The sequence below is a fragment of the Takifugu flavidus genome, chromosome 18 (genome assembly GCF_003711565.1).
Source record: "Takifugu flavidus isolate HTHZ2018 chromosome 18, ASM371156v2, whole genome shotgun sequence".
Taxonomy (NCBI): domain Eukaryota; kingdom Metazoa; phylum Chordata; class Actinopteri; order Tetraodontiformes; family Tetraodontidae; genus Takifugu; species Takifugu flavidus.
In genome coordinates this window covers 6,200,078-6,213,566 of record NC_079537.1, presented here as the reverse complement: position 1 = coordinate 6,213,566, position 13,489 = coordinate 6,200,078, and the positions used below count along the sequence as shown (strand labels likewise).

Genomic DNA, 13,489 nt, shown 5'->3' with positions numbered 1-13,489 from the left:
AGAACACCCCTGCCGCACACCACGACCCTTATCGTCTACGCCTGTTACGATTCTATTCTGGAGATCAACGCCAAGAGGCAGGTGCTGGTGGACTATTATTAAAAGATGGACAACGTTCAACTAGAGAACCTTCTGCATAGCCTGCTGGGAGATGTGTTTTGCGGGGTGTGGGCGTCCGATCAACTGCCCATGCTGAATCCCTCTTTTAGAACCCCGGCCTACTTTATCGTCAACACACATCCGGCTCACATGCCGGGGGAGCACTGGTTAGCTTTGACGCTGGAAAATGGTGGCATAGCCACCTTTTTTGATTCTTATGGATTTCCGCCGGACTTTGATCACTACCCTCCGAGCATCTTACAGTTTCTGGAAAAACGTTCTAAAAACATTGAGTACCACGACGTTCAGTTGCAGCACCACATGTCGACGGTCTGCGGACAACATTGCATCTATTACCTCTGTCACCGCGCGTGCGGGCTATCTTTTGATCAAGTACTGTCTTTGTACAATGATGATGTAATAAAGAATGACTTCATGGTGTACGACTATGTGAGGAAATATCAGCGCTGTATTAGAAATAAAATCAATGGTCCCTCCAAGCAGGGGTGTTGTTTTTTGCAATGTTTTAAAGATTTTTAAAGTTTTTGAATGAATGACTGTACGCTCGAAAAAATGTTTAATAAACGCTTTATTGGTAAAAGACAAAACTTTGTGTATTACATTTATTCACGATGAAATGTTAATTGTTGGATCGCAATACCTCCTGTATGTAGCTGCCGATCCGCGTGTTCGTTGAATGAAGACTTCGAGAAGTAAAGTACCAATTTCAAAATGTATTTGACAATAGAACCAATTCCAGATACAAATATTACAGAGCTCCGGGCCAGTTCATAACCCTAGCAACAACAGAGTTAATCGTCAGGGCATGAAGTCTGACAACCTAACTATCCCTTGGCCCAGTCTTTTATAGTCACACACATGCAAATTCACAATGTCCATGCAATCCCCCGCTGAGATGTCCTCGTCCTCTTCCTCCAGTCCCTTTGGTGTTGGTAGAGTTCTTCTTTTCCATTGTTTTCCCAGGTGGCCAGATCCCCATCTTCATGCAAATGTGATCATCATCAACCCCCCTGATATCCTGTTTACAATGAGTGTTTGACACCCCCTGCCTGACTGGCTCCTGAGATAACAGTAGATCAAACAACAATCCTGCAAATGTCTCTGTTCTTAATTACATTTAGTCTACCTTGCCTAACTTCTAAGGGAAGACAGGAACATATGGTGAAACACATAACAACAAGATAAAGACAATTCTCAACAATCCCCCTTTTGGCCTAGCCTAAGCTAGGCCAATACAAACAATTCATTGACAACTCCTCTTGATGTAATGAAGAATAATAGACGTTTAATCATGGTGCCATCGTCTTTAGATGTTCCTCGATCCGTCCAAGCGTTCTCTGTGAATTACCTGCTGGGGTACATTGATTCCAATAATACCAGTGTTAGGGTTAATGTGTTAGGGTGTTAGTATGTTAGGGTTAACAAGTAATGTTCGCTCTGCAACTTCAAAGTGGCCCGTCCACCTGTGCTCTGACCACTTTGCTTGATGACTCTCAGAAGAACCCACTCAGCTGTGTGTGAAATTCCTGGATCCTTACTGACTGGTTACAGAGGTTGCCTGTTGGGAGAGAACTTAGAGATTCGTTTTTAGTTGAACAAAAATAAAATCTACATTTCATAAAAGTGCTGGGCTGGCCTATGGATTGTAAATCTCTATTCTTAAAATGAGTTCCGTTGTCAAATCTAATTTGTTTGGGAAACCATGTGCCGGATTAATCAAAAATTTAATAACGCTTTTTGCCTCTTCTACTTTTACGGGAACCGCCTCAGGCCAGCCAGTGTATGCATCCACTGCGACCAAGAGGTATCGGAACCTATTGACCCTATCTAACATATCAGTGAAATCTATAATTTTCTTGCCCATTGGGGCAACTGGAAACTTTCCCTCATATGGTCGAATTGTTGATTTTACGTTAAATTGTGGGCATATTGAACATTCTCTTCATCATTCGTGGTTTCCCGCAGTGTTCTCAGGCCGTGGGCCTCTTCCAGAACGGCATCTAACAGACCGGGCGGGAGAACAGGTCTGCCGTCTGGGCCCGCCAAATTCCTTCAACTTTCACAGCCCCCCTTTTCCTTCCAAACTGTTTTTTCATGTGGAGAAGCTTCTTCTTGATCACAACCTATTCTTTCCCTGTCGTATCTTGGAAGAATTTCCTGAACCGTTTTCTCTGCCATCAACAAACTGAAACTTTGTTTATAACCTGCTGCCTTCCTTGCTGCCTGATCTGCCGCCTCATTACCTTTTCCCTCTAAAGAGTTCTCCTTGCCGTGACCTTTGCATTTTACGACTGTGACCTCCGCTGGTTCCACGAGTGCCTGTGTCAGTTGCCTCATCTCTACTTCATGTTTTATAGGTGAGCCTGATGCTGTGTTAAACCCTGCCATATTTATCCCTTCATGTGTGTGTGTGTTATGTGTGGTGCAGTTAAAATTTTGTCCATCCTGGTCTGTCTAAGTGAGGTCATGGTGAATGCTGCTGAGCTGACCAGTGATACCACGCTATGTGTTGTAAGTACCGTCAGAGCGTGACCCATCACTAAATGTGCTGTTTCTTGTAAAAAATTGCTACCCCTGCCACATGCCTTACACATGGTGGTTGCCTGTTTTCAATGGGGTCCAGTATTATACTTGCATCCATTTATACTTTCCTGTCACCCCCTTTTTTCTGAAAGAGAACACCATTTGCTGTATGTTCTCCTTCAGAAACATCCAAAAAGAAAGTATCTTTATAATCTGGAACTGCCAAATGTGCAGCTGTGCTGAATGCCTGTTTAAGTACAATGAATGCTTTCTCTCCCTCAGTTGTCCATGTTAACCGGGCCGTCAAATCACGCATTCCCTGTTCATTCACCATTGTACGTAGGGGCGTAGACTTTTCTGAAAATGCAGGAATAAAATGTCTATTATAGCTTGCGAGACCCAGAAATGACAACATTTCCTTTACAGTCTCTTATACCAATCATTCTGTTCAGCAGTAAGGTCAACCTGTGCAGCCACACCTTCAGGCCCAACACACAAACACGGTGATGTAATCATCCAAAAATTTCCTTCTAACTTTTCTCTAAACGCATCCTGATAGACCTCATTATTCCCACGGTCGTAAAATAGGGTGACATGATAGGGATCAACTGGCGGGGCAAAAGGACTTAGCATCGACAACCAGGTGAGGTCTCTGGCTCAAGTTCTCCCCCATAAATGTCGGCCCACACCCCCTGTTCTGGAGAGGGTGTCGGACTCATCAGCATTTGTCCCTTCACACCTTGGTGTGAAATACAGCAGTTCAGTTTCCGTCCGTTAGGAAATTGCACCACAAGACCTTTATCTCCACACAGAATTACTGCTCCTGTCCTCACAAGGAGATCTCGTCCCCACAGGTTGATATGGCAATGCGGTGAAATCAAAAAAGGGTGCAACACAGTCTGTTCGGCAAAAGAGTCACTAATGGCACAGAAAACGGCAGTCTCTCCGGTCTCCCTGAGAACCCCACAAGCTCGATGGTGTCAGATGAGATCGGCTCCGGTGATAAATTCCATGAGATGGTGGAACACTGCCTGGTACCTCCGGGTAGTTGTGATATGGACAGTCCCTTTGCCAATGACCATACCCTTTGCAGGCATGACACTGATCTCGGCCTAAGTACCCGCCTATCAAGCCGTATCCCTGCCCGCCGTGTCTCCCACACATGCCTCCCCTTGGACTGGCCCAATACGGGTTTATCGGAGCAAAATCTTGTTGCGGACATAACTGATCTGGCTGCACCTGCCGAGAAAACTGCTGAACCATCTGTTTCTCTTCCTTTTGTTTATCATTAAGCTTTTTCAGTGCTTCATCTAACTGTATTTTTAGGAGCTGTTCCTGCGCTGTCATCACCCCGTCTTTCTTTCCCTGTTGTTTAGCTTTATATATGTTAATGTGGTGAGAGAAATGTCTCTCCCAGACTTCCGCTGTGCTACCTGGGAGGTCAGGATTTCCTTCCATAGCTTCTTTTACTGATTGTGGAAGTCCTAAAGTTATGGCCTGACGGAATAAAGTGGTGTGCAAATTATCTGAGCCAGGATGGCACCTTGTGGCACACATCCATTCCTCTAAAGTCTCCTAATGCCAGCTGCATGCACAATGCTCTGTGTTAAACTAAAAAGGCTGGACATCCACTTGCCGCCTCCCTCTGCGGGTGGGGGCATCTTATCCACTAAACAATTGATGTCTGTAATTGCAAATGGAACATATACCGGTTCCTGTCCTCCTCTTTTCTGTATCAGAGGGGCCTGGAACTGAAACGGGCCCCTTACTCCGCGTGTGTATTCGTATTTGACCCGCCTCCTGTCAATGGTTCACCTCTATACTCACACTCACTCTCTTCTTTATCACTGCCATAAATCAATTTTACCTTCTCCTCCCTGCAGTCAGCCCTGGCAAATCCTCCTGAGGGATCAACTCTTTTTACTTGTTTTATTTGATTGCTAGAAGTTTTAAAAATATCTAATGTAGATTTCTGACTATCCTGTTTTTTAAATTTAGTTTGTTGCGAGGTTTTAGGGCGAACCACCTGAGCTTCCTCTCTAAATTCATTTTTTCCTAACTTATCTCCATCTCTTCCTGTCCCTGTTTAATCCTGCTGACCTGTCTCCAAAGTTCCCACACTGTTTCACGTAACTCCTGCAGTTCTTCATCTCTGTCCACACCTAACTGACCACTGTTATTAGTCAAAACTGGCAATTGATATGGGGGTGGGGAACTAGTAGTAGGTAATGATGGGTAAAGAGTGGTGTTAAGTGTCAATGTCTGATTTAAATCTTCTAATGGAGGCTTCTCGACATTAGGCACTCGTGTGACCCTCCCAGATCTGAAATAGTGCACCGCTGCACATGCCACAGCCACAACATGTATCCTTCGACGCCTCTCTTCTAACTCCTTACCCTGTTTTTGCCATGATTTCCCTGCTATAAACCCTAATTCCAGATGATCCTGTAACATAGTATGAATTTCTGACTCCCACTTACACAATGCTTCAGCTAAGTTAACCTTCACCTCTGGAGAGGGAAGTATCTTTTGCTTCTGAGTTTCCTTCCACAACTTTTTTATTGCATCCAATTCTCTTTCCCTGGCTTCTTTCATGCCACTCACCACCTGATCAAGAGTCCACTTCCACTGTTCTTCCACAGACCGAGGATAGGGAGAACATTCTCCCTGATCCCAACACGCTTTTCCACAATCCAGTTCCATCTTTAACTATGCTCCCAAGTGAGATTGAATGTGAATGACTCCAACGGTCAACTCAATGCCTCAGTGAAACAAGCTTCTAGATCAAACGTCTTTGATCCGGTTCCACTCTGGGGGTTAATTCCCAAGGACAAAGAGCCTTTTAATTCACGTTCACTCTGGCACTTTTCCAACCCACACAAAAACACAAATCTCGGGCGTCGGGAGTGTCCGTCCCGTCGACTGCGCTCCGAGTCCCAACCCAAATCTTTATGATATACAGTGCACTGCATACAGCAATACAGCACTGTACTAGCTCCGGTTTACTCTAACCGTTACAGCACTGTACTAGTTACGGTTTACTCTAACCGTCTATTCCCTGTTTTTCAACAGTACTTCCCTGTGTATTTCAACAGTACTTCCCTGTGTATTTCAACAGTACTTCCCTGTGTATTTCAACAGTACTTCCCTGTGTATTTCAACAGTACTTCCCTGTATATTTCAACAGTACTTCCCTGTATATTTCAACAGTACTTCCCTGTATATTCAACAGTACTTCCCTGTATATTTCAACAGTACTTCCCTGTATATTTCAACAGTACTTCCCTGTGTTTTACAACAACAGTACTTCCCTGTTTTTTCAAACAGTACTTCCCTGTATATTTCAACAGTACTTCCCTGTATATTTCAACAGTACTTCCCTGTGTTTTACAACAACAGTACTTCCCTGTTTTTTCAAACAGTACTTCCGGACTCTAACCGTAATTCCTGCAGTCAATATTTTTATATTTGTATCTGGAATTTATAACTAGGACACTTCAATCGACAGTGACGACAAATTTTTGGAAATAGCCAATCTGCAGAGCTTGATTAAACAGGTGTCTGCTTACCTTTTTATTAGGGATCCCTTGTCGTCAGTTGTCCTCCGAAGTGACCGTTGTTGAATTCCTTGCCTCAGATGACTTCTCTCTTCATCACGTCGGGGTCACCAAATTGTTGGATCGCAATACCTCCTGTATGTAGCTGCCGATCCGCGTGTTCGTTGAATGAAGACTTCGAGAAGTAAAGTACCAATTTCAAAATGTATTTGACAATAGAACCAATTCCAGATACAAATATTACAGAGCTCCGGGCCAGTTCATAACCCTAGCAACAACAGAGTTAATCGTCAGGGCATGAAGTCTGACAACCTAACTATCCCTTGGCCCAGTCTTTTATAGTCACACACATGCAAATTCACAATGTCCATGCAATCCCCCGCTGAGATGTCCTCGTCCTCTTCCTCCAGTCCCTTTGGTGTTGGTAGAGTTCTTCTTTTCCATTGTTTTCCCAGGTGGCCAGATCCCCATCTTCATGCAAATGTGATCATCATCAACCCCCCTGATATCCTGTTTACAATGAGTGTTTGACACCCCCTGCCTGACTGGCTCCTGAGATAACAGTAGATCAAACAACAATCCTGCAAATGTCTCTGTTCTTAATTACATTTAGTCTACCTTGCCTAACTTCTAAGGGAAGACAGGAACATATGGTGAAACACATAACAACAAGATAAAGACAATTCTCAACATAATCCAACGCGGGGGGTCATTTGTTCGTCTTCTAGTTTTTGACGGTAGATCCGCAGGTGTTTCAGAGTCTTGAGATCCGATCGCATCCATCTTGAGGAGTCGGTATTGATTACGCGCTTGTGGGTTACTTATAGAAGACAAAGGGATGTTTAATTCTGAGAGAGTATTTAAAAAATGTGTCCATCCGGGAGGTTCAGAACCCTCTGATTTTTTCTTTTTAAAAGGAAACAAGAGTCGTTTGAATAGATCGATCATGTGAGACCCTTTTACAACGTTGCCCCGGTACACAAATTCCCCTTTTGTATTCCAAACATCGTGACGGTCGGATAATTTCTTTAAGACGTATTCGGCGTTCTTGCGATCTCGCGGTGGGAGGCTCTGCAACACGTCGTCGATGATGCTATCGGACGTCCGTACGTCCGTCCCAGAATCTGCCTCTGCCTCCGTCTTTGTCAGATTCTCTGTCAGATTCTCTGTCTGATCCTGCTTCACAAAGGTCAGATATCTTTGCAGTAACGCGTTATATTTTTTAATTTTTTCATGAGAGCTCAGCCCCTGCTCGTTTAAGATGGCTCTCATCCTAGCATCCAAATCGTCCTCCGCGACATCTCTGATGGACTGGGAGGGTCGCGTCAGGCGGTTGAGTTGATGAGGGGTGACGAGAAACATTTTTTGGGCCTTTTTCAAAGTCATTTTCGTATCAATCCTCCGACGAGGTTCCCGATCAAAGGTACCACCGCTGAGAGGAGAGGTAAAAGAAATCCGCCCGTCTGCTTCTTTAGAACCTGTTGCTTCCTCTTTAAACTGGTTCTTTTATCAGCCAACAGTTTGATAATTTTTTTCTGTCTCTTCAGTTTTTTAAATTGAGAAGGAGTCAGGGGGACGTTTCCTTTTAGAAGATTTAAAGAAATCTCACACAGTGTCTGGATAAAATCCGGGGAGCTGTGAATAAGAATGTCTCTACGTTTCTTGGGTGTGGCACGGTACAGGGCCTTCAGCAGGGGTGCGTTTCTTTTTATACGCGCTGACATGATGATCTACGTCGACGCTCTGGGGATGTAAACGGCCGCTTGCTGGTGAGGAAGTACACCCGTCCTCAGTCTGTACGGATCTGGGCAGACGGGGGTGAGATCCACTATTAAATACCCGTGAGGGTCTTTTGTGGCGTCTTCAAAACTCTCCAAGAAAAATGTCTTTTGTGATGGAAAAATCTGATGAGCCAATATATTCATTTGTAGTTTATCCCGTGGGTTTTTAAACATGACCAAATAATTGCTGTTCAAACTGATGGTCCGACTGTGTTTACCCTGGTGAAACACGTTTTGAGTCAACATCATAACACTCATGTTTCTGTGGTGGCGATACTGTGTAAAAATCTTTACCACTTCAGGATGGTCAGAGGCTTGAAAAATAACATCGTCCAAAATAATCAAATGCTTTTGATCAGGAGGAAACAGTGTTTCATCTTCAAAAGAATCAGGCAGACCTTTGACAAATTTAATGTTTTTAATCATCTTTTGCAGTTCAGTGTACATAGGTTGAAAAGAGGTATAAATCCACACGATATTGTCAGGTACAACATTTATTACACGGTCACAGTTTTCTAATACATTTTTTACAAAATAGGTCTTTCCACACCCGCTCGGACCCACGATTAAACAAGAAAAAGGAAAGATAAACCTAGGATCAAATTCAATTTCCTGCATTTCTAATACCCGAAAGGCAGAGTTGTTCCGTCAGCAAAGAGTCGTCTTTTGTCATACACCACCCTAAATTTTTTATCAAATGACACATTTCTCAATGCAAAACCCTTTTTATCACGTCTGATGCTGTGTTGACGGATCTCGATCGTGTTTCCCTCTTGTTTATTACTCAGGTAACCCTCCACCAGCTCTCTGACACTGTCAAAGCTCACATGCTCACAACATTCCCGGGTCTGAGTGATACCTTTCACACGCATGACGACTTTCTTTTTATTTCGTGTTTGGTACGCGTAACTCTTGGGACCCGCCGCTGCAAACTCTTGAATGCTGTCACCATCCAGTTCATCCGTCAGGTCACCTAAATAGTTACCCAGCTCTAGAGGTTTCTCACCCTCTTTGACCAGATAGATTAAACTATCTGTGTCGATGTAAAACACTCTGTCTTGTAGTTTTTCCAGATAACTGTACAGCTTCAGTCGTGCGTGTGCTGTGGTGAATGCTGCAATAAAAACATTACTCTGTTTACCTGGGGGTTGAACGTACCTGTCGGTGTATTTCCACCTGATGAGAGCTCTGTTGCTGTGGAGAACGGAAAAGTATTCGACTTTGTATTTACCTGAAAACATGTAACTAAAGAATTCTTTAGGATCTGAGACAATGGTGGTTTTAAACAAATTATCTCTCTGTGCAAACTTTCCCCACAAACTGTTGAGACACAATTTAGCAACCTGTCTTTTCACAGGATTGGTCTCGATTTTGGCAAACCACTGTGTTGAACCCTTCTGTGGGGCAGGCAGGATCGTTGCACACTGCGCAGTAACCTTTACAAAAGTGGGTATAGGGGTGCTTAAAAGTCTTGTAACAATAATTACAGACTGACGACCCCAGGAAGGCTTTGAGATTTTTTATCCCATAATAGTGATTTTGTAGTAAAAAGAGAAACAACTGATTGGAACGATCAGAGAATTTTGTCTCATAATGTGAGAGGGGTTTACTGTGGCATGTTCTGTAAAACACAACAATTTTACGCCCCAGAATATTTTCAAATTTACCAATGTCACTGAAAGTGACGGGGGTCTCATCATTTAAACCAGCCTGATGCTGCAACTTCCTCGCAATATCAAGGCATTCTCTTTCAGTAAGTTTCGGGTAGATAACGTGAGCTAGACTGATGGCGAAGCAAAGCTGGTTGTCTCTGTTGTCTACGATAAATAAGTGACGTCTTTTTTTGTCAATGATTTCACAGTCTAGAGTTTTCTCCATCTTACGTTTGGCACCTCCTCCTGGGTTCTGCACCACGTGAAGGATGAATTCTATATTCTCATCCGATGAAATGATACCGTTTGACTGCACAATCCGATCTAGCATTCCATTAAAAGCCGGTAGAATATTTTCACCTTGTTCATCCACAGCAACTGTAACATGATTGTGTACGTTTTCACCCACCACCTCCAACTGTATTAAATCATTGCGACTACTATGTCGTCTGGCAACATCCACCAATTCGCTGATAACCCCTGTTACATCTCGATAGAATGTTGCAATGTCAGGCACATTTCCCCGAGTGGGAATGTTAAAGGAGCGTCTTGTTCTCCATGTGTTAAAATCATTAAAAAACCTCTCACCCCGCTCAGGAGAGAGATCGGATGGATTTTCTCCTAGCCCTCCTCCCCCTTGCTGAGGAGAAAGTTTAGGAGGGGCCATGTGTGTAAGGCGTGAGGGGCTGCTCTCTGACCCCCCTTCTCCTGGCCTCTCATCCTGTTCAGGAGGGGGGTTAGGAAGAGCCGATTGTGTCTCTGCTGAATCCGTCTCTGATCTGATTGTTACCGCGTGTAAGACATGATCACTTTGCGTGTGGAGAGCTGATGAAGGAGAATGATTTTCAAACTCTACTGCATTAACTGCATTAAGGTTTTCGAGGGCATCATTTATGAGTTGTAAGGTGTCAAGTTCTAGGACGTTTTCATTTTGCTCTGCTGGTTAGGGCTTTCGGGAGCATCAATTATCGCTTCTGTAAATTGTAAATTTATTGGAATGGAGATTGGAATTTCACTTAATTGATCAACAGCTATTTGTAAAGCATTCGGTACTTGATTAAAATATTCAACATTGAAATCCTCATCCATATCTTAAACAAAAGACAGAAAAAGGAAAAAAAAATTACAGCTTTTTCAACACTGTTTTAGTACACCTTTGGTTACAATTGGAGGAAACAATATACCGTATGACATTATTGAAAATCTCCAGCACTACCTTGTCTTGGGGGTGTTGGGAATGAATGTAGCAGCCTGTATCCCCCTCCACCCTGTCAAAGAGCGGTTCAGGAACGCTCTCGTGGTGCTCGTGCTGTTGTTGGGGATGATCGTTGCCCCCCGTATCCCCCTCCACCCTGTCGAAGGACGGTTCAGGAACGCTCTCGTTTAATCTCAACCCTGAATCTGTAATTAGATGAGAGATGAGTTATTATTTTTTTTATATATTATTATTATTATTAGTCAAGAAGATATAGTATAAAATATACCATCAAACAATCTCCTGACAATGTTAGACTTGTGTCTCTGGTTCCTACGTCTCCTTATCGGCCTCGCAGGTTCGAAAGGATCTGGTGAAAGGGAGAGTGGAGCTGCCGTGGGTGCCGCAGTAAGTACAGGGGTCAGAGTGGTACACGCTTGCCGTATTCTACGTCTCCTCGCAGGGGCAGAAGGTTCACGGGAGGGTGGAAAGGCCGTGGGAGTCACAGTGCTCAGAGAGGCGCACGTTTGAAGGTTCTGTTTTGATGGTTCTGTTTAGACAGAGGGGAAAATCGTTAAAATACAAATCATCAAAACGGCACATATTTTGTATATACTTCTAATCACAGATAAATATATTACCTTGTACAGTCGACTTCGGTCCTCCTGGCTGTCTCACACGTCTTCTGGAGAGTTTGTTCGTCTGCTTACTTGAGTCAGTCCCATGTTGAAGTGCCGAGGTTTCCCTCTCAATCTCAATTTCACCAATTTCAGTTACACAGCAATTTGTCCCCTGCACGGGGAGTGGGGTTTCAGAACACAGCAATGCTTTTACTGCTTTTTCAGTTTCTTGGTTGTCTTCGGATACCAATCTTTCAGCCCTGGCTAACAGATCTGAAAAATGTATCATAAAAAGTTATATTTCAGCAATCTATGAACAACTGAGCTGTTCATAAAAAACAAAACAAAACAAAAAAAAAAAAACTGAGTTAATCATTTAAAAGAAACTATACCAACGTCTGTTTGCGTGAGGGTTATTCCTTCAAACTCATCGGCGCTGACTTTAAAGATACAGAAAATTACACTTAAAAATCTAGAATAAAAATAGAACAACTTTCAGGTTAAAAAGATCACGGATTGCTTACCAGGATAAATTGGCATATGGTGAACCTCTACTGTAACTTCTAAAACACAGTTATTCGTAAATAGTAGTTAATCATTAATAGTTCATTCATTAATAGTTTTCTAAAACTATTTAGAAAACTACAGAGAAAAAGTTTGGGAAGAATTTGAGGCTTACCGGTAGTCATCTTTGCAGCCATCTTTGTTTGTTACACGCGCTCGCAGACGGTGAAGCTTCCGATGAAGTTCTGGAGGACTGAGCTAATGACTGTGAGATGATCATGTATATATTCGCTTTACAATGCTTGGCGAGAAGGAAAAAAAAAAAAAAAAAAGTTGATTGGCGCCGAAAAGTCTGATATTGACGATTGGACCAACTGGTGGTGATGTAACTCCCGTGGGGATACCTCCCTACACGGGAACTCTACCAAACAACAGGTTCAGGCGATATAACTCATGTTAGGAATGTTTTTCTCCAGGAGGGCCTCCAGGTCTCCACGGGATTTAAGCTTCTTCAGTTACACACCTCGGACACCGGAAGACAACGTAGGCCCCTAAATTTCTTACTTGAGGCCACCAACTCTTTTCTCTTTTCTTCTGAACCACAGTGTTAGGGTTCTAACAGTCTAACTTTCTCCAATAGTTTTCTCTTCTCTAGTTTTCACAAATGTTTCACAAAATGTTTGTTCTGTGGAAGGTTTCTGTTCTGTGTTGTTTCTTTCTTCACAGCCTTCTTCAGTCACACACACCATTCTCGGTTTGATCAGTTTCAACACACCCCAGTCATTGGAAGACATCGTAGCCGACAACATAGGCCCCTCACTGGAAGATTCTTCCCGCTGATAGAGAATCAGCTCCCCCGTCTTGTAACGGAACACATACCCAAAACTCCCTGTTTGACTATAAGGCTCCAAAGACCATTCTTGCTGCAAAGGCTCAGAAGGTGACGCCTGAGAACGCTGTACAAACACCGTGGATTTTTCAACTACTTTTCCACACAATTCTCTTATAACGGTCACAGCCGTCTCACCAATCACGGATGTAGAACTACTCATGTTGTCCACAGATGGCTATGCCAGGACTATGGCAAAACTGTTTTGTAACTGTTTTGTAACTGTTGCCCTTCCTTTTTAAAAAAAGGCGGGAAAGGGAGAAAGGCCGGAAAGGCAGGAAAGGGAGGTGGGGGGGGGGGAACAGATGTGGGCGGGTTCAGGGAAAGGTCAACCTGTCACTTTGACAAGAAGTACCCCATTTCTCTCTCTGCTGCTGAACTGACTTCAGTCACTGTGACCATCGAGCACAATAATAAACAGCAGAATCTTCGGTCTTCAGGCTGTTCATCTGCAGATTCAGCTGTGCTCTGTTGTTGTCTCTGGAGACGATAAACCGGCCTTTGACTGACTCAGAGTAGTACTGGCTGCTGCCATCATATTTGATATCACTGATCCACTCCAGTCCTTTTCCAGGAGCCTGTCTGACCCAGCTCATCCAGTAGCTGCTGAATGTGAATCCAGAGGCTGAACAGGTCAGTGTGTGAGAT

At 43.5% G+C, this 13,489-nt stretch overlaps 1 protein-coding gene and 1 long non-coding RNA gene across 3 annotated transcripts; both read right to left on the bottom strand.

Moving 5' to 3' along the window:
* Positions 1–818: 818 nt before the first annotated feature.
* Positions 819–6,230, bottom strand: LOC130514594 (uncharacterized). The gene is made up of 2 exons (XR_008947021.1): positions 6,069–6,230; positions 819–5,860 (listed from the first exon to the last, which is right to left on the bottom strand). It is a non-coding gene; the product is annotated as an uncharacterized LOC130514594 (long non-coding RNA).
* Positions 6,231–10,584: 4,354 nt separating this feature from the next.
* LOC130514557 (uncharacterized) lies at positions 10,585–13,129 on the bottom strand. Of its 2 annotated transcripts, XM_057014217.1 has the most exons (6): positions 12,128–13,129; positions 11,973–12,011; positions 11,841–11,888; positions 11,470–11,721; positions 11,118–11,378; positions 10,585–11,034 (listed from the first exon to the last, which is right to left on the bottom strand). In XM_057014217.1, exons 1-6 carry the CDS (start codon positions 12,147–12,149, stop codon positions 10,757–10,759), a joined length of 900 nt encoding a protein of 299 aa, XP_056870197.1. In that variant the 5' UTR covers positions 12,150–13,129; the 3' UTR covers positions 10,585–10,756. The 2 variants fall into 2 exon arrangements, with proteins under 2 accessions (XP_056870197.1, XP_056870198.1); XM_057014218.1 differs by lacking the exons at positions 11,841–11,888; positions 11,973–12,011.
* Between the last annotated feature and the right edge of the window lie 360 nt (positions 13,130–13,489).

Excerpts from the sequence above, each read along its gene's own strand:
- LOC130514557 (XM_057014217.1), bottom strand. The coding sequence starts at position 12,149 with ATGGCTGCAAAGATGACTACCG. Across the intron at positions 11,889-11,972 it reads CCATATGCCAATTTATCCTG|TCAGCGCCGATGAGTTTGAA; the intron begins GTAAGCAATCCG and ends GTATCTTTAAAG. Across the intron at positions 11,035-11,117 it reads TGTCAGGAGATTGTTTGATG|ATTCAGGGTTGAGATTAAAC; the intron begins GTATATTTTATA and ends ATCTAATTACAG.